Source organism: Schistocerca serialis, chromosome 5 (assembly GCF_023864345.2).
Source record: "Schistocerca serialis cubense isolate TAMUIC-IGC-003099 chromosome 5, iqSchSeri2.2, whole genome shotgun sequence".
In the NCBI taxonomy this organism is placed as follows: domain Eukaryota; kingdom Metazoa; phylum Arthropoda; class Insecta; order Orthoptera; family Acrididae; genus Schistocerca; species Schistocerca serialis.
This window is the reverse complement of record NC_064642.1, coordinates 327,394,593-327,416,251: the sequence shown is the minus strand read 5'-3', so window position 1 is coordinate 327,416,251 and position 21,659 is coordinate 327,394,593. Positions and strand designations below refer to the sequence as shown.

General features: G+C 43.9%; 1 protein-coding gene across 1 annotated transcript in view; it reads right to left on the bottom strand.

The window, feature by feature from the left end:
• The window catches only part of LOC126480873 (glutamate receptor 1-like), a 377,262-nt gene that overhangs the window by 104,135 nt on the left and 251,468 nt on the right, over positions 1 to 21,659 (bottom strand). The window contains exon 6 of the mRNA XM_050104251.1: positions 1,500 to 1,620. Coding sequence (XP_049960208.1) covers positions 1,500 to 1,620 — 121 coding nt within the window. The remainder of the gene's footprint in view (positions 1 to 1,499; positions 1,621 to 21,659) is intronic.

Below are 21,659 nucleotides of genomic sequence, written 5' to 3'. Positions count from 1 at the left end.
CTGTCAATTGTTCTCTTGTGCTCTCCCTGAAACTCTGTACAACCTTTCGAGATGCTCCAGAAAAACCCAAAAATGTGACATCTTCAGGTCCCCTCACTCCAACTTCGTGCCCCACCGGTCACGATTGTTAGTATGTTGTTCATGACACTCCTCTCTAAAGCTGTACAAAAATTTACGACTACAGGAAATTTTTTCCTAGACGAAATTTTTTGGTCTTCGTTGACTGGGCTAGTAGCGTCGACGCCACCTTCCGGGCCCACACTTCGGTGCGCGTTCTCGCGGCGTGGACCACTTTCTAGACCGACCTGCTTCGACAGTAATCTACCCATGTAGCAAAAGTACGCTGGACGTGTATTTACACGTTCTGGATAGCTTTGGGTGGCGCATCTTAGATGCTTCGCCCTCTGTATATTCTTACACCCAAACCTGCAGATGTGAGACACTCAGATCCATGACAAACGTTGTATATAGATAATCAATCAAAACAACCATTTTGTTCGTGACATTTGCTGTCGTCCAATAGAACACCAGAACTACGGAGCACAGGAAACGCGCATCTATGAGTGATAGTTTTGTTGATAACGTGGGGGTGAGTTGGTAGAGCGTGAGATCGTGGTGCTAAAAGTTCCCCATTAAAACCCCAGTAATGACACTTTGTTTTAAGTGTTTACGTGTCAAACTGTTATATGGGAGAACATTTTCCTGACGTGTAAAAGAACTTTTTGGAGTTTGTAGCGATGTACTTTTGGCAACTTCTTTCGTTAGTTGAAAGTAGCAAAACTATAGAGTACATTTGTATAGACAGGTGTGGCGTTCTGTCGATCATAGGCGACAGAACAGACACAACTCGTGATGAAGCAGCTAGTGCTTTTTGTAGTGTGACAGTATAAACATAAACGATCGGAATAGTAGAATAAAGAAAAAATTGCATCACACATGCTGAAGTATTAATAGTCCCATAAAACACTTTCACGCATACTACAGTAAAAAAATTGGCATCACTGGAGTATAAACGCAGGGCTCTTGGTATGACGATCTAGTGCTCTACCAACTTCAAGGAATCTATCCATATTACATACTCACAGCTATGCTTTTCCTGTGCTCTGTAGTTGTGGCGTTACTTTTAATTAACCTTTACGCCCGTTCTGCTCGATGACAGCACATAGTACGAACCAAAATAGAGTTTTGGTTGAAGCCCTATCGACCTATATCGTTTGTTACCGATCTGAGCGTACTGACGTCTGAAGGTTTGGGTGTTAGTCGTACTTTACAGTTAGAAGTGCTAACTGACACAGATGAAGTTTGTTGATCAGAGCATTTCGTTATACATATGTCGTGGGGCAAAGATGTGTGCTAGATCATTGCTTGACCCTGAGGCTAGAATTTCCCGGGAGATGTTCTTCCAGATGAACTGTCTGCCCACGTCTCACCAGCCGACTCAAAGCTTCATCGTGGAACTAACCAATGCTCCACAGAGCGATTTAAATCCGGTAACTCACCAGCCCACTCAGGAGGTAGTGGTAGGTCCTCTTGCCGAGTGTAATGTCCCGCACGTGCGTCACCACGATCTCCTTCGCCATCTCTGTAGGGCAGTCCAGCACCAGATATTTGTTGCTCCACCTGGAACAATTATCATTTGGTCAGCACGTTAATGATGACACATGAGACTGTTTGACGAACATTTATCTTCAACTGAAACTACTAGCAAAATTTAAATGAAAAGAATTTTTTGGTGTAACGTGAGTTTTTCTCTGTAGCCCTCCGAGAATCTGTGTCTGTATGAAACCTATATCTGCAGATTTTTTTTTGGGAGCTTGCATAAATAAACTAGAATTATTTTCGCTGGTTATTGTGTGACTGTCGTTTGCTATGTTCAAAAACACCAGTAAGACATCAATGAAGGACTAGTGGAATGACAACGACTGGGACAGTACCCTATCGTTATTTCAAAACCGAAATACAAAATAATATATGTGAACATATGAGAACAAGTCATAATGCTTAAAAGTAGCATGTGGAGAACGACACTCACATCAACCAACCATCAAAATTTGGCATTGTCCTGTGAACTCAGTGATACTGAGAGTCGTCAAAGTACTTTTCATTGCGAAAGTAGAGCTAACTGTAAAGAGAGCTGCTTAAAGAGAACTGCTTACAGAACTTCTGAAATGATATAGTGAGCGCGATTATCTGGGATGCGGGATCCGTAAAAGATCTGTGTGCTTGAAATGGTCAGTATATGAATAGTTTCACAGCAAGGATTGATTACAAAGACGGGGAGAAACATTTCTGTTAGCTCCCGGGGTTCTACACTGGGTTTATCTTCACAAAAACCAGGCACATGTACACGATTTCAATAACAGCTGAAAGAATGAAGTTTCTAGGTTGGTGTTTAACTGAATGTGACGTTTACCAGTACACGAATACTTATTATGACTGAAGAACATGGAGGCGTTACCGTGCGCTCGTAGTTTGACGTCACAAACTGGAACAAGAAGAGATGTCAAAGTATAACCTTCCGTCGATAACGAGGTTATTAGAGACGGAGCAGAAGCACAGATTGGCCTTACATTAATCGATTTAGGGAAATCGTGGAAAACATAAACTTTGCTGATCTGCCGGTCTTTGAATTCCGCTTATCTCGAATGCCGGTCCATTGATTTAAACACAGCATCATCTCGATCAATGCCATTGAAAAGTAATAGTCTAAAAAGCATGGGAAAGTACAAGATAGCTGACACAAGATAGAGGCAGGTGGGAGCTTAAAAGTAGTGTATCGCAAAAGTACGAAACGAAATTCATTTTCCCAGCTATTTTTTCCCTTTAGTTACTCTCGAGAAGATAGCTGATGTAATGTATCACATTAAAAAATTATTATGAAAATGTCTGAAGATTCCATTGCACATAAATTCTGAACGGAAGTGGTTGTGTTAAAAATGCTCAGTACTTGAGAGTAACTGTAGGAAGTGGGCTTATAAACATGAGGTGCGAAAATGAATATTTTGAGAGGAAGAGTTCCAATGATTGTCTGCATTTGAATGTTGGACAAATCCGACGTGCGTTTGTCAATAATTCAGTTGGAACGAATTCGCAGCAAAATTCATTGGCTTCATATTATCTGGATTTTCTACATATTTGCACGATGTGGTATTTGCCCAACGCGCTGCTTCACCGTTATTCCATTAATATTTTGCTCTGTCACTTAACCAGAAAAAAATGCAGTCGCCAGTAAAATGTTACCAGCCGACAGGAAAATGTATTCCGCAAACCTTCACCTCGAACTGTCCACGTATGGCCACATATTATTCCGCTAATTAAATGTTTGATTCGGAATTTAATTAAGCCGATTTTATTTCCTGTATTACATTAAATTACAGTAACCGGAAGCGAAAAAAAAGTTAGGTGGACCGGAATCCCAATGCCCGTATAAACTTCGAACCACTGCAGAAGACAAACTTTTTTCGCCACAAAATTGTTGAAACATACACAGAAATACGTATGGGACTGTGGCAGACGGTGTGAGGAGGGGGAGAGGAGGGGAAGGGATAAGGTGAAAGGAGCAGTGGGAGATAAGAGGCAAAAAAGGGCTGTGCTGAATATTTTGAATTCTTCGAAAGAATGCAGCGTTCACTTCGCTGAGTACCCTGTCGTAATTTCGTCGTCAGGCAAAACACTCAGTGTACCTCTCAAAAAGCCTATTCTTCTTCATAAAAAATATTTCCTATCGACGATGTACAGGATGAAACGTTATAATGCAAGAGCTCAGATGCTTCGGCTATCAGAATATAGATTTGTCCTTGCGTACGAAATGGCTGTTTAGTTATTTCAAAAACAGAACTGGAGGACAATCATTGATCCAGCTGGTATACCGGTATATCAACGTGACGCTACTGAACGCTTACATCGCAACTCAATATGGTTTTCATTGATATATTATCGTATATGCATGAGTTTTATGGCTAATTTAAAATTCTAGAATTTTAAAAGCACTGAATATTAGACAACTGGACTAGGAAAAAAATTAATCTGGTTACCATGGAATATTTTTAAATTTTGTGGGTTGCGTCTGATCGCAAAACATTTTAAACGCTCTATTAAAGTAGAAACACAATGCTGAAATGTATCAAAATATCACGCAAGTTAAATTTTACCATCCTCTTCTACACAATAATTAAAAGATATTATTTCTTCAATAATTCGCCATTTTAAACAGTTTAAGATGATTGCAGACAACCGCTTGTAAACAAACAGTAAAATATTAACCTTTTTTGAAACAAAGAATGTTAAGTGTCTTCTGATTCATGGCTTGTGAAAGGTACTGATCAACTTTCTTGTTCCTGCTGTTGCTATTGTTGTGGTCACGTTTGTAGACTGGTTTGATGCTCTGCGTGCTACTCTATCCTGTGGAAGCCTCTTTGTCTATGAATAACTCCTGCAACCTACATCCTTCTGAATTTGCTTACTTTATTCATTTCTTGGTCTCTGTCTACGATTTATAGTCCCCGCTCTTCCCTTCAATACTAAACTGGCGATCCTCTGACGTGTCAGAATGTGTCCTATCAACTGATCCCTTCTTCTACTCACATTGTGCTACCTCATTTCAACCCAATTTTGTTCAGTACTTCCTCGTTAGTTATTTCTCATCCTTATTTAAAAAAAAATAACTTTTAGCCCCCTCGATCAAGATCACTCGTGGTTGGTGTCTCCTGGCCTTCGATCCACACGGAACAGATACAGTTTCAAACCATGGAAATTTTTTGAATTTATTAATGTTTCTGTGTGATGTCGTGGTTGTATTAAACTCGGAGGCTGAAATGTAGACACAGCCACACATAGTGTGGAAGCACTAACTTAATGAGGTTCGAACATATACGCCTTGATCATTAAAATATGTTCACATATGAATCTTCACTGCATGGAGAGCACTTACAAACGTCCATCAACGCAAAATAATTCTAGTAGTGTCACTACTGTGTAAAGGTAAAAAAGGTAAAAGCAAATATGAAAGCCGCTAAAAATTACGTTCTGCTTCCCTCGTAACCGTGTCCTCTTCTTAATACGAAATGGCATCTCTATTTCTATAAAATACACTACAGGCCATTAAAATTGTTATATCATGAAGATGAAGTGCTACAGACGTGAAATTTAACCGACGGGAAGACGATTATGTGATATGCAAATGATTAGCTTTTCAGAGCATTCACACAAGGTTGGCGCCGGTGGCGACACGTACAACGTGCTGACATGAAGAAGGTTTCCAACCGATTTCTCATACACAAACAGCAGTTGTCCGGCGTTGCCTGGTGAAACGTTGATGTGATGCCTCGTGTTTCCGACATTGATAAATGTCGGATTGCAGGCTATCGCGATTGCGGTTTATCGTGTCGCGACATTGCTGCTCGCGTTGGTCGAGATCCAATGACTGTTAGCGGAATGTGGAGTCGGTGGGTTCAGGAGGGTAATACGGAACGCCGTGCTGGACCCCAACGGCCTCGCATCACTAGCAGTCGAGATGACAAGCATCTTATCCGCATGGCTGTAACGGATCGTGCAGCCACGTCTCGATCCCTGAGTGAACAAATGGGGACGTTTGAAAGACAACAACCATCTGCACGAGCAGTTCAACGACGTTTGCAGCAGCATAGACTATCAGCTCGGAGACCATGGCTGCGGTTACCCTTGAAGCTGCATCACAGACATGAGCGCCTGCGATGGTGTACTCAACGACGAACCTGGGTGCACGAATGGCAAAACGTCATTTTTTCGGATGAATCCAGGTTCTGTTTACAGCACTATTGATGGTCGCATCCGTGTTTGGCGACATCGCGGTGAACGCACATAGGAAGTGTGTATTCGTCATCGCCTTAATGGCGTGTCACCCGGCATGATGGTATGGGTTGCCATTGGCTACACGTCTCGGTCCCCTCTTGTTCGCACTGACGGCACATTGAACAGTGGACGTTACATTTCAGATCTGTTACGACCCGTGGCTCTACCCTTCATTCGATTCCTGCGAAACCCTACATTTCAGCAGAACAATGCCCGACAGCATGTTGCAGATCCTGTACGGGCCTTTTTAGATACAGAAAGTGTTCGACTGCTGCCCTGGCCAGCACATTCTCCAGATCTCTCACCAACTGAAAAAGTCTGGTCAATGGTGACCGAGCAACTGGCTCAGCACAATACTCCAGTTACTACTCTTGATGAACTGTGGTATCGTGTTGAAGGTGCACGGGCAGCTGTACCTGTACACGCCATCGAAGCTCTGTTTGAGTCAATGCTCAGGCGTATCAAGGCCGTTATTACGGCCAGAGGCGGTTGTTCTGGGTACTGATTTCTCAGGTCCTATGCACCCAAATTGCGTGAAAATGTAATCACATGTCAGTTTTACTATAATATATTTGTCGAATGAATACTCGTTTATCATCTGAATTTCTTCTTGGTGTAGCAATTTTAATGGCCATTAGTGTATATAATTATATCTAACTGATCAGAGGTATGCAGACAGCTCTATGTATTGCGGATTAACCATTAAATTTCAGGAGAGGCGCCTTCGCGCCAGTGTTGAAGGAGGCGGGGAGTGTTGTGTTGTCAGTAGAGGAGCAGTAACAGCAGAATGGAGCCGTCAGGAGAGATCAGTGACTTCGAACACGTGGACTAGTCACTGAATCCCACCTGAGTAAAAAGTCCGAAAGGGCATTTAAACCCTCCTGAAGCTGACCAAATCGACTGTTAATGATGTGACTGTGAAGCACGAACGACAAGGAACAATGATAGCGAAACAAAGACCAAGCAGACAGCATGAACTGACGGACAAGGACCCTCCAGCATTGCGCAGTGTGGCTGTGAAATATCGCATGAAATCAGCGGAAGGAATAGCTCGTGAGTTACATAGTATTATCAGCAGTACAGCTAGCACAATGACTGTGCATAGGGAGTAAAAAATAATGGGGTACAATCGTCGAGCATCCCCACATAATCCTCACATTTCTGTAGTCAGTGATAAGTGACAGCCGGCCACAGTGACCGAGCGGTTCTATGCTTTTCAGTCTGGAACCGCGCTGCTGCTACGGTCGCAGGTTCGAATCCTGCCTCGAGCATGGATGTGTGTGATGCCCTTAGGTTAGTTACGTTTAAGTAGTTCTAAGTCTAGGGGACTGATGACCTCACATGTTAAGTCCCATAGTGCTTAGATCCATTTGAACCATTTTGATAAATGACACCTGAGGTGGATTAAAGTGCGACGCCACTGGAAAAAGAGTGCTTTGCGGCGGTAAATCACGCTACGCCCTGTGGCAAACCGCTGAACGGATTTGCGTTTGAAAAATGCCTGAAGAAATCTACCTGCCATCATGTGTAGTGACAATAGTGAAGACATGCAGAGGCAGTGCTGCTACGGTATGGGGGTGTTTTTCGTGTAGAGTGTGTGGTCCCTTATTTTAGTGCTTAAGAAAACGGCAAATGCGGAAAAATATGAACACATTTTACAGTATTGTAGAGGAAGAACTGGAAGGAGATGACTGCATCAATTTGACAACGCACGCTCTCATAAAGCCGCATCTCTGAGACAGCAGTTTGTGGACAATGGCGCTCATGAAATGGACTGACTGATTGTCCAAAGTCGTGACTTGAACCCAATGGAACACCTCTGGGATGAATTACATTCGTGATCTCCTCGGGAGGTATAAGTAGAGGGAAGCAATATATTAGATACCTCATCCAGAAACGCACCCTCTCGAAACGTGGACAGCAAGCTACACCGCGATGCAGAGCGCCTCTCTTGCAGAGTCTGCCACTTGAGCTTGCTAAACATTTCCGTAACGCTATCACGCTTACCAAATAACCCTGTGACAAAACGCGCCGCTCTTCTTTGGATCTTCTCTATCTCCTCCGTCAACCAGACCTGGTACGGATCCCACACTGATGAGCAATACTCAAGTATAGGTCGAACGAGTGTTTTGTAAGCCACCTCCTTTGTTGATGGACTACATTTGCTAAGGACTCTCCCAACGAATCTCAACCTGGTACCCGCTTTACCAACAATTAATTTTATATGATCATTCCACTTCAAATCGTTCTGCACGCATACTCCCAGATATTTTACAGAAGTAACTGCTACCAGTGTTTGTTCCGCTATCATATAATCATACAATAAAGGATCCTTCTTTCTATGTATTCGCAATACATTACATTTGTCTATGTTAAGGGTCAGTTGCCACTCCCTGCACCAAGTGCCTAACCGCTGCGGATCTTCCTGCATTTCGCTACAATTTTCTAATGCTGCAACTTCTCTGTATACTACAGCATCATCCGCGAAAAGCCGCATGGAACTTCCGACACTATCTACTAAGTCATTTATATATATTGTGAAAAGCAATGGTCCCATAACACTCCCCTGTGGCACGCCAGAGGTTACTTTAACGTCTGTAGACGTCTCTCCATTGATAACAACATGCTGTGTTCTGTTTGCTAAAAACTCTTCAATCCAGCCACACAACTGGTCTGATATTCCGTAGGCTCTTACTTTGTTTATCAGGCGACAGTGCGAAACTGTATCGAATGCCTTCCGGAAGTCAAGGAAAATAGCATCCACCTGGGAGCCTGCATCTAATATTTCCTGGGTCTCATGAACAAATAAAGCGAGTTGGGTCTCACACGATTGCTGTTTCCGGAATCCATGTTAATTCCTATAGAGTAGATTCTGGGTTTCCAGAAATGACATGATAAGCGAGCAAAAACCATGTTCTAAAATTCTACAACAGATCGAAGTCAGAGATATAGGTCTATAGTTTTGCGCATCTGCTCGACGACCCTTCTTGAAGACTGGGACTACCTGTGCTCTTTTCCAATCATTTGGAACCTTCAGTTCCTCTAGAGACTTGCGGTACACGGCTGTTAGATGGGGAGGGGGAGGGGGGGAGGGGGGGGGGAGGGGGGCGGGTAAGTTCTTTCGCGTACTCTGTGTTGAATCGAATTGGTATCCTGTCAGGTCCAGTGAACTTTCCTCTGTTGAGTGATTTCAGTTGCTTTCTACTCCTTGGACACTTATTTCGATGTCAGCCATTTTTTGGTTTGTACGAGGATTTAGAGAAGGAACTGCAGTGCGGTCATCCTCTGTGAAACAGTTTTGGAAAAAGGTGTTTAGTATTTCAGCTTTAAGCGTGTTATCCTCTGTTTCAATGCCATCAACATCCCGAAGTGTCTGGATATGCTGTTTCGAGCCACTTACTGATTTAAAGTAAGACCAGAACTTCCTAGGATTTTCTGTCAAGTCGGTACATAGAATTTTACTTTCGATTCACTGAACGCTTCACGCACAGCCCTCCTTACGCTAACTGACATCGTTTAGCTTCTGTTTACCTGAGAGATTTTGGCTGCGTTTCAGCTTTAAACTATAAAAAAAAAATCACGTCCATTCGATCTAGACCCCAGCGTCCTACAACGGTACCTTCTCTGGTTGGACTCTTGAGGAATAATAGGCTGCCATTCCTCCACAGACATTCAGAAACCTCATTGCAACTGTCACCGATAGAGATAAAGCCCTCGTAAACTCAAAGGGTCCACTTACAGGTGTCCAGATACTTTTGATCAGACAGTATATGTAGATCTTGAGCGATGGTAGAAACACAGGTGTTAAAAAGTCATGTATGAGGCTTCTAGTACTCCAGAAAACATTTCCTGGCGTTAACACGTATGCAGGAGTGGTTCTCCAAATAGATTAGGGATGTCTTTCTGCATTATACACTACTGGCCATTAAAACTGCTACACCACGAAGGTGACGTGCTGCAGACGCGAAATTCAACTGAAAGGAAGAAGATGCTGTGATATGCAAATGATTAGCTTTTCAGAGCATTCATACAAGATTGGCGCCGGTGGCGACACCTACAACGTGCTGACATGAGGAAAGTTTCGCACCGATTTCTCATACACAGACAGCAGTTGACCGGCGTTTCCTGGTGAAACGTTGTTGTGAGGGAGAGAAATGCGTACCATCACGTTTCCGACTTTGATAAAGGTCGGATTGTAGTCTATCGCGATTGCGGTTTATCGGATCGGGACACTGCTGCTCGCGTCAGTCGAGATCCAATGACTGTTAGCGGAATATGGAATCGGTGTCTTCAGGAAGGTAATACGGAACGCCGTGCTGGATCCTAACGGCCTCGTATCACTAGCAGTCGAGATGACAGGCATCTTATCCGCATGGCTGTAACGGATCGTGCAGCCACGTCTCGATCCCTGAGTCAACAGATGGAGACGTTTGAACCATCTGCACGAACAGTTCGACGACGTTTGCAGCAGGATGGACTATCAGCTCGGAGACCATTGCTGCGGTTACCCTTGACGCTGCATCACAGACAGGAGCGCTTGCAATGGTGTACTCAACGACGAACCTTTGTGCACGAATGCAGGAGCGCCTGCGATGGTGTACTCAACGACGAACCTGGGTGCACGAATGGCAAATCGTCATTTTTTCGGATGAATCCAGGTTCTGTTTACAGCATTATGATGGCCGCATCCATGTTTGGCGACATCGCGGTGAACGCACATAGGAAGTGTGTATTTGGTCATCGCCTTAATGGTGTATCACCCGGCGTGATGGTATGGGGTGCCATTGGTTACACGTCTCAGTCACCTCTTGTTCGCATTGGCGGCACATTGAACAGTGAACGTTACATTTCAGATGTGTTATGAGCCGTGGCTCTATCCTTCAATCGATCCTTGCGAAACCCTACATTTCAGCAGGATAATGCCCGACGGCATGTTGCAGGTCCTGTACGGGCCTTTCTGGATACAGAAAATGTTCGACTGCTGCCCTGGCCAGCACATTCTCCAGAGCTCTCACCAATCGAAAACGTCTGGTCAATGGTGGCCGTGCAACTGGCTCGTCACAATACGCCAGTTACTACTCTTCATGAACTGTGGTATCGTGTTGAAGGTGCACGGGCAGCTGTACCTGTACACGTCATCGAAGCTCTGTTTGACTCAATGCCCAGACGTATCGAGGCCGTTATTACGGCCAGAGGTGGTTGTTCTGGGTACTGATTTCTCAAGTTCTGTGCACCCAAATTGAGTGAAAATGTAATCACATCTCAGTTCTAGTATAATGTATTTCTCTAATGTATACCCGTTTATCATCTGCATTTCTTCTTGCTGTAGCAATTTTAATGGCTAGTAGTGTACTTTTGCATTATGCTTTGCCACATGAGCTGGTGAACCTTCTCTAATGTTGAAGGGACATCTATGTTGAACAGTTATACTTAGGGTACAGCATTCATTGTCTATGTAAAACGCACCAATGAACCCAAATGTGACTGATCCAGGATGAACTTCACCCATTCAATATGTCGTAAAATTTAATTTGTGGTCTGATGCTGTAGAGTTTCCAGCATCAGTATCGACAACTTCACAAGTAAATTAGACAAAATGCGTTCGTGCAAGAAGCTTCTGCTCTTGAACTGAATTGATTAACATCAAATAAATTCGTTCAAACTATAAATACAAAAAATGCAAGTGCTGTAAAAATTGATAAAATATCAAGAACAAGAACTATGTAACTTCATCAGAAACATGTTCATTAAAATAAAAGGAACTTATACCAACAACATAATATATCGTAGTAATATACCAGCAAACTTTGTATTGTGCGCAACCACAGATGTAGATTTTTTCACGAGGAAGTAGATCGCTTCAGCTGTATGATGATCCCACTAGTTTCGAGGCGTTAGAGCCACATCTCCAGGGATAAATTTGTATACAAACAAGAGCAAAACGTACAAAGATCCAGTTTCGGTCAAATCGAAGTTGAACTATTCACTGAAGTGCCAGAAGTCATGAGATACCTCATAGTATCGTGCCGGATCCCCTTTTGCCTGGCGTAACGTAGCAGCTCGACTCACAAATCGTTGGAAGTGCATTGTAGATAAACCCATGCTGCCTCTGTAGCCCTTCACTATTGCGAAATGTTGCCGGTGCAGGATTTTGTGCACGAACTGACCTCTGAATTACATCCTATAAATGTTCGAGGGGATTCATGTCGGGCGATCTGGGTAGCCAAATTGTTCGCTAGATTTGTCCAGAATGATCTTCAAACAATCGGGAACAGTTGTGGCCCGGCGACATGGCGCGTTGTCATCCATGAACATTACATCGGAAATCGTTGCAAATGGTCTTCAAGTAGTCGAACATAACTATTTTCAGTCAATGATCGGTTCAGCTGGACCAGAGGACCCATTCCACTCCATGTAAACGCAACCCACACCATTATTGAGCCACCACCAGCTTCTAAGGGCTTTGTTGACTACTTAGGTTCATGGCTTCGTGGGTTACGTGCCGCACTCGAACCCTACTATCAGCTTATACCAATTGACTCCGGACTCATATGACCTGGCCACGGTTTTCCGGTTGTGTAGACTCACGAACCCAGGAGAAGTGGTGTAGGCGATGCCGTGCTGTTAGCAAAAGCACTTGCTTCAGTCGTCTGCTGCCACAGCCCATTAACGCCAAATGTCGCCGCACTGTCCTAACAGATACGTTGGCCGTACGTCCCACATTGATTTATGCGGTTATTTCACGCAATGTTGCTTGTCTGTTAGCACTGATAACTCTACGCAAATGCTGCTGCTCTCGGTCGTTAAGTGAAGGCCGTCGTCTACTGTGTTGTCCGTGGTGAGAGGCGGTGCCTTAAATTTCGTATTCTCGGCATTGTGGATCTCGGAATACGGAATTCCGTAATTATTTCCGGAATGGAATGTCCCATGCCTCTTACTCGAACTAACATTCCGCTTTCAAAGTCTTTTAGTTCCCCCCCGTGCGGCCATAATCACGTCGGGAACCTTTTCTCATGAAGCACCTTAGTACAAACGACAGCTCCGCCAATGTCCTTTTATATCTCGTGTACGCCATACTACATTTATCTGTAAATGTGCGTATCGCTATCCCATGACTTTTGCTACCTCAGTACATGAAAATTAAATACTTACATTTATTTCATAACTTACTTCAATCGATAGCTTGTAGATGACCCAACATTCTTTGTCCAATTGTGATAAAAATATTCAACGTCGAGAGGTCGGTAGTCCAATTTAAAACATGATAGAGTGCATGGTACATCATCCTGATATAGGAAATCTATAATAATTGTATAGTGGTAAACCAAATTGAAGAAATGATGTGCGTAGGTGATGGAAGCTACGTTCACACTGGTAAGAGAAACTAAATCTCATAAAGCAGAGCATGTATGATTGTATGATGGGTAACGAAGGTCAAGTTCAGATAAAATGCTGCTTACAAAATTGAACATCATCCAGATAAAAGGACTGAGTAGTGGGAAAACTAAAATATTACATACATATACCAAAGGCGTAACATCGTCATGACAATGCGAGGCACTTTTTCAGTGACTTGTTGACTACTTGGGTCCATGGATTCGCGGGTTATGCGCCGCACTCGAACCCTACTATTAGCTCATACCAAGACCACGGTCTCTGTAACTCGGCTTTGTTTGGTCCTTCACGGAAGTACCCGATACAGCGCGAAATTTCATTTAGCATTGCGATATGGCTTTTTTCGGTCGTGACAATTCCTTCAGTTAGGCAGAATCGTGGAGTCAACGCTGTACACTCTTTACTATTTGTTCATAATTCAAAGATCCAGCGGCTGTTTGCACAAAAAGAGGCAGTCTAGCGATCTGTCATTACAATGCTTTAAAACGAATGGGAGCGACAGAAGAGAGGGATGAGAATTCTCAATTCGCGTATGTGACGGGTACTGCTTATTTCCCATTAAACGTCATTACATTACCACGCAGAAAGAATTTAAAGATTAAGTTGACAATGAAAGAGCGAAAAATTGGAACAATCGACTGGCAGGATTCGTTTTACTGTACGTGAAGAAGCACTCTGTGCTAAATTTCGCCGGGCGGGATTAGCCGAGCGGTCTTGGGCGCTGCAGTCATGGACTGTGCGGTTCATCCCGGCGGAGGTTCGAGTCCTCCATCGGGCATGGATGTGTGTGTGTGTCTTTAGGATAATTTAGGTTAAGTAGTGTGTAAGCTTAGGGACTGATGACCTTAGTAGTTAAGTCCCATAAGATTTCACTCACAATTGAACATTTTTCTGCTAAATTTCCAGGTGCGTGGACGTGAGCAAATTGATGGAACGTACAGTGAAAGTTCTGAAGTCCCACGCTTTATCCCATTGTCAGTTGCAACAACTTTAAATGCAACTTCACGAAGAGTATGGCGACTTCAAATATTACTGGAAAGTATGTTGGTTACGTCAAAGGGCATGCAAGGAACAATTTTTCACTTTAAAACTAGTTATTGTTGAATTTACGAGGGAAAAAAGAGAGGAGTAACGAAAATTAGAACACCTGGAGTGGATTTGCAGACTTCACACTTACGTGGACTTAACTCCAAGCTGCTCACTGTAAGACATTGCAAAGTAACTTCTTTCTGATTTGATGGAGATGCGTTTAAGAAGAAAATCTTGTTGTAGAAGCTCACTAGCGTCAAAAGAATGTGAAGTCTGAAGAATTTATTGTGGTCTTATAAGAATTACTTGGATAGTTTTATAAAGGTTTTGAGGTCACTTTCAATCTTATATCTGTTTTAGAGCAGTTTTTCAGACCACTTAGTTGAAAGCATCTCTGTGCATGTGTAGAAGCCAATAAGGAAAATGGGTGCATGCACGTAAGAACGCATGTAGCGAGAGGTAACATAAGAAAATAATCATGAACAGTGGCAGAGAAGGTTGGGTAGCATCTTTACAAGTAATACTACAATTCTTGCAAGTAATCTTACAACCCAGCAAGAGAATGTATGCTGGTAGCTGGGTAACGAGCAAGGGTGAACCAATGGTGTTGCGAAAGATGCGAGCCGGGTCCTGAATGATGTAAACGTTGTATTAAGTGATGAGAACATAAGAAAGAGACGTATTAGGAAGGAAAGAGAAGTTTTCTTATATTTAAATCTAGGCAGCTCAGAACTAATTTGCACGAATGCTAGCTCTACAGGTCCAAGTACAACTCCACTGATAAACACTGTAGCCGGCCGCGGTGGCCGTGCGGTTCTAGGCGCTTCAGTCCGGAGCCGCGCTGCTGCTACGGTCGCAGGTTCGAATCCTGCCTCGGGCATGGGTGTGTGTGATGTCCTTAGGTTAGTTAGGTTTAAGTAGTTCTAAGTTCTAGGGGACTGATGACCACGGCAGTTGAGTCCCATAGTACTCAGTGCCATTTGAACCATTTGATAAACACTGTCCCAGGTTGTTCAGGGATACATTACGGGTACTTGTGACGGACTGTGTCCCGTGGCGCGTCACAGAGTTATTGCATTTCGGTTGGTTTCTTGCCCCAATTAGCTTTGTATCTGTCTCGCACTGAAAATAGTGTACATATGTCGACGGTATGCATGATGTGTCTTGTTTCCATTCCCTCACAATATACAGTATTCTGCTGGCAACAGTAACGTCCTTCTTACCACACTGCCCTCAAGTTTGCATTCAGTACTGCTCGATTCTGGGTAAAATTTTGTTTTCTGGTAATGTTCGCCCTGCGTTAACAGTGACGCAAAGAAGTACTACGAATAGACCTACTGATGAAGAGTCAGCCGGTATGCAACTCGTGCACTGGTTCACTGGATGCAGTGGAAGAGCGGCACAACTACGCTTTGCTGAGGTACATGAAATGACTTCGCAGTTGCGAATACAAATGACCATCAGCTGTATAGGGGATTGGCGACAGTGAAAATTTTGTGCCGGACCGGAACACGAACCAGAGTTGTACTCTTACACACATTATGAAATTCCTGCACAGGAGTGGACATTTTAATTGAAAGTCGCTACTTGGTTTTGGCGGATAAATACTATACTGCAGTGCCCGTGTTGTTAAGAAGAATGACGCAATGTTCCTTTGGACATGCATCCTTGCATCGCTTTTCTCCCATGTAGAGCTAGAAGGGGCATTCAAATGAAACACGGTCACTAGTGTAAAGTAACGGTAAAAATTTTATTAACTCAAGAATGTAGTTATACACAGTACACGTACTCAGACTGTTCGCAGATTTATCCCGTTGCGACACTAGCCGGTCGATTCCATCCTTGAAGAAGCTAGTAGGCTGCTGTCGGATCCTGGCCTGGACCCAGTCACACACTTCGTCATCCGTTGCCAATCGATGACCGCGAATTGCTTCTTTTAGAGGTCCAACACATGAAAGTCCTACGGTGAAAGGTCCTGACTGAGCGGTGGATGTTCCAGCGTTCCCCACCGAAACTGCTGCAATGTCGTCTTCACCGCATTGGCCGTGTGTGGGCGGGCATTATCATGCAGGAGGATAACGGCGCTGGACAACATGCCTCGGCGTTTCGACTTGATAGCTCGTTTAAGGTTCTGTAAAGTGCCTTGATAACGCTGGGAATTGTTGGTGGTTCCCCGTTCCAGGAACTCGACAAGCAGCCGGGCCTTGTGTAAAAAAAGAACGACATCATGACCTTAACAGAACTGGAGTGCACGGCCTTTGATTTCTTTGGAGGTGGTAAAATCGCACGTTTCCACTGCTTGCTCTGACCCTTGCTTTCTGGTTCAAATTGGTGACACCATGTTTCGTCACCTCTGACAATACGCGACAGAAAGCCATATTCCTCCCCATTATAACGTTGCAGACGACTCAAAGACAGCGCCATCCGAGTATTGCGCTATTCGGCACTCAGTTGCTAGGGAACCCACTGCGCACAGATTTTCGAAAATTCAAGTGTTGATGCATTATGGTGTGGCGGTGCCCACGATAATACCCAGTAACCGATGGATCTATTCCACGGTGACTCTGCGGTTGTCCAAGACTAACGTATTGACTTCCGCAACTATTTCCGGTGTGATGACACGATGAACCTGTCCAGAAGGAGCGTCGTCTTCCAGTGACTCGCGTCCCTCAAGGATGCGTTTGCGCCATTCCACAACACTTGAACGACTCACACTGTACTCACCGTACACTGCCTTCATCCGTCGATACATTTCACAGCCTCTAACTCCCCCCGCCGCCAAAAATCGAATCACTCCTCGTTGTTCCTGCTTACACGCCTGCACGTTCGGTAGTGGACGATAACTTATGTGACCACCTTCTCTTCGGCGTGAAACAGCACTGGCGCTATGCAACATGAAACGGTGCGCACGCGTCAGTCTCTCTACCGATAGATGGCGCCACCATACCCGCTGTTACGTGGTGCCACCTTACGTGTAAGGCAATGGTAGACGCCTTGACCAGGTTTCATTTGAATGAGCCTCATACATAATGTGTGTACGTGTACAGGTTGTGACGCAAGAACGACGACGTAAGGAAGTCTGGGTGTGGCCGTGGGTTGTGCACGGATATACAAAGTGGTTCAGGCGACCGCTCCCATGAAGCGGGAAATCTGGGTTCGTGTCACTGTGCGGCACAAATTTTCGTTGTCGTCGTTGCCTCATGCAACTGATGATTGTTCGTATTCTCAACTGCGAACACATTTCATGTGTTTTATAACGACTGCGATCACCGCAGCTCCTGTTTCTTTCCGAAATGCATGCAAGACCGAAGGAACATTGCATTGTTGTTCTCAACAAGACACTGCAAATCGTGCTATGATGACGTGTTCCCGCGACGGCAACCACCTCACAGTACTTTTGTATATGCCTGACAATTTTTGCATTACTTTGTGTTGTGTCTTGCACGTTTTGTTTATTGCATGTTACAGGCTTGTACACTGCCCTCAAGGTACTTTCGCGGAAACAAGGCTGACTGCGGTAACAAACACAATAAATGCTAATTGCATTATTAGCCTGTAACAAGTCTCCCGAGATCGTGGGTCCCTTACACCAAAATACTCAGAAAGTAACCCTGAAAAAACTCTGAAATTTTGACGTGGAGTTCTGGTACATCCTGTATAAAATGGTTACGAAGCCACTTAGGTTATCGTTTTGACTATGTAGCCGATTGATTGTGGGTCAAAGCGAACAACAGAACTGACGTTACAGATATGCTTGACTTACGGTGTGTTTACATGGGCCATATTTTATGTGAATGTGTGGCTGCAATTATGTTGTCTTCCAACATTACTACAATGTGGCTTCAGTACACGGTAAAGTTGCAGGACGACCGGGCAATACTGCTGAGAGTTCAGGCAGTTGCAGGTAGCTGCCGAGGTATTGCCGTGGCGTTGCCGTATTGCAGGGCATATCTATCTCTGTCCTTGTGTCCAAACGTTTTCCCCTCACTCTCAGCTGTGCTTCCTCTTCCTCACGCCGACTACACTGCAGTTCCACGTCAAGTAATCGAGCTGTAAAACAATATTGTTTCGCTTCAGTTCGGAAGTTGTAACTAGAAGACTGTATTTGTTTGTTCGCTACTGGAATGTAAAAGGGGACAAACTAGACAACCATGAATTCCATAAACGCGGTGTGTACATCTACGACCAGAGTCTTTGAACACAAAAAATAACACAAAAAATGTGAAATTGGTCATTCTTGCTGCTATCCTCGAAGTAGGAGCTGTACAGCAGTGAGTCATAATTTTATTCTTCATAGTTTCTTAAGGCTTCTAAAATTTTTTATAAAGCTTTATCACATGCGTTTCCTTCTTTATGGGTAGCAACATCGCAACTGTCATTCTTTTTAGGGTTCCATCTGTAAAATAGAACTCTTGTATGATCACTTTGTTGTCCGTCTGTCTGTCTGTCCGACTGTTAAAAGCCACCTTTCTCAGGAACGGATAGACGTATCAAGTTCAGATTTACGTCGCATATTGAGGTCCTCGATTCGTTGGAAGTGCATACGTTTTACGCCGCTAAGTCACTTCAGTTGAAAGATACTGCCATTTATGTCACATATTTTGATACTCGAAAACAGTCTCAACAAAACCTTTAGGGCGCTTCCCTGTGACATAGATTTATGAAATTTGGCAAGAGGCTAGGTTTCGCAGTACAAGTAAAGGAAAAAAATCAGAAAATTGTTAGGTAGTAATTTTATAACACAGAAAAAGGTTTTGTCATTTTTTTATCCATCTGTCTGTTTATCTGTCGGGCTGTTAAGACCATTTGTCTTGGGAACAGTTTGGCGTATCAAGTTCAAATTTATGTCACTTACTAAAATATCTAGTCCCTTGGTGGTGTAAGAATGGTAAGTTTGAAAGCTAGTGCAATCAAAAGATACGGCCAATTATTTCACGTATTTTCATACTCGAAAACTAACCCATAAAAGCCTACAATGTCCTTTCCGTTGACGTAGACTCATTAAATTTGATAAGAAGTAAGGTTTCACAGTACAAGAAAAGGAAAAAAAATCAGAAAATTGTTAACTAGAAATAACATAACACGAAAAAATATTTTGTCATTTTTTTTATCCGTCTGTCTGTTTGTTTGTCCGGTTGTTAAGCCCCATTTTTCTCAGTAATCGGTAGACGTATCAGATTCAGATTTATGTCAGATACTACGGTCTATTCGCTGTGTACAAAGCTTAAGCATCTACGTCAATGCAATCGAGAGATACGGCCAGTTACGCCACATATTTTGATACTCGCGAAGTTACTCACCAAAACTTAAAATGGTATGGTTGATCTAGAATCATGAATGCTGCCGAGAAGAAAAGGATCGACAGTGCAAGTAAGGGGAAAAATATCCAAAAATTGTTAATTTGTAATTATATGATGCGGAAACAATATCTATTTGTGATTTGTTGTCCGTCCGTCTGTCTGTCCGTGTGCCAAGATCCCTTTTCACAGGAGTAGGCAGACGTATGAAGGTGTAATTTGTCATGCACTAAGATCTACGGCATTCGTGCTGTAAATTTCTACGTCAACGCAATAAAAGATACGGCTGTTTATGTCAAATATTTTGATACCTTGCCAGTATCGATACTGAAGACGGGGAAAAACCGTCATAATTCTCGATTTACGGGTTGTATGAACTATCTACGTACATAATTAATTTTGTAATAAAATGAAACACCTGCAGACGTCCTTCAGATGTTATTTATTATATAGCGACGACTTTAGGTGACTCACAATCAGTACTCCATCTTCAGGCATTAAGTGACGCCGAGGGGGTGAACTCCAATCGTATAGACGATCCCATCAGTGCTGAAAATACATAAAAATGTTAATGCTACGTGATGTGATGTTTTCCCGGTGTTTTTGTAGCTTTTAGAATTTTCGGGTCCCCGACCGGGTCACGTCATTCGTTCTCCACGATATTTCCACCAACAGGCGTGTTGCGTCCTTCCGGTGGCTCCTGATGAGCTGTGCTGTAGTCGGAGTCAGCCGTTACACCCCCTCCCTCCACCCCCCGCCCGCGCCAGCCATCACACCGATCTAGTCCCTACCTGTGCATGCATCGTTGCGTGTGGTGGCCCTGGTGGGAGCGGCGAACTGTGGTATAGTGGATTTTCTGGAGACATTGCAGTGATTTGTGTTCCTGTTTTGCTTCCTGATGTTGTCTAGGTACAACCAGTTTAAAAGCACGCCTGATGTTCTTAATGCTGTAACAATTGCTTAGGAATGTTGTCTCCAAGTGTTTCAGCTCAGCTGTAACGCAGTCTTGGCCTCACAATCTTGGAGCGACACAATGTCAAATGTGTTTTCCGACCATCCCCTAACGAGTTGATACTACCAGGTTCAGTAAACCATGACTTAGCCCTTCGCAAACCGAGTTCTACCGAATACTCTTCCAATGCGGGAAGATACACTTTAGGGAAACTGTGTAGACTTTAAAAGAGAGATTCCGTGAACATAGACTCCACACTGTATTACGCAAGACAACCGAATCAGCCTGCCATAACATAGATTACAACAAAACTAAGACAATTAGGCAGTATTCTACCTTATGGGATTGTTTGATTAAAGACATCAAGTACTTTGGATCCAGGACGGTCTAATTAAATAAGTTAGTGGCCTACAACTGAGTCGGGGGTGGAACCTGCACAGAGCTCATAAAGAGCAAAGCGTTCTGGTGCACTGTCGTCCGTACTCGGCGGCGATAGCTCGGTCACAAAATACGACAGTTGGCAGCCGGACGTCTCAACCCCCCCCCCTCCTCAATCGCCACCACCTGCACGGACAGCGACGAGAGCGGAGGAATGGAGGAGATAACGGCCAGTTAACACGGGACACCGATCCCAGAAGAGCAGCAGATGTCGGGACCCTCCTGAAGACGGTAACGTGTCTGGAAACATCCCCCGGCTGTGGCTGAGTCATGTCTCCGCAATATCCTTTCTTCCAGTAGTGCTAGTCCTGCAAGTTTCGCAGGAGAACTTCTGTGAAGTTTGGAAGGTAGGAGACGAGGTACTGACGGAAGCAAAATTGTGAAGACGGGTCGTGAGTCGTGCTTGGGTAGCCCAGTTGGTAGAGCACTTGCCTGCGAAAGGCAAAGGTCTCGAGTTCGAATCTCGGTCCGGCACACAGTTTTAGTCTGCCAGGAAGTTTGGTAACGAGTCTATTTGCAGAAATGTCGTGGGTGACTAACGATGTGTCCTCGTTAGAGAGAATTCTATAGTTAACAGCTATGGTATATTTGAGCCTAATACCGAAATGCACGAGGCGGATCTCGAGCCCGCCATTCCCGCTTGCGAGGCAGCGACGCTACTCCGAGACTACGGAACCCGGCCTCCAGCACACGGCAGTTGATTACTGCGCTTTAGTGCC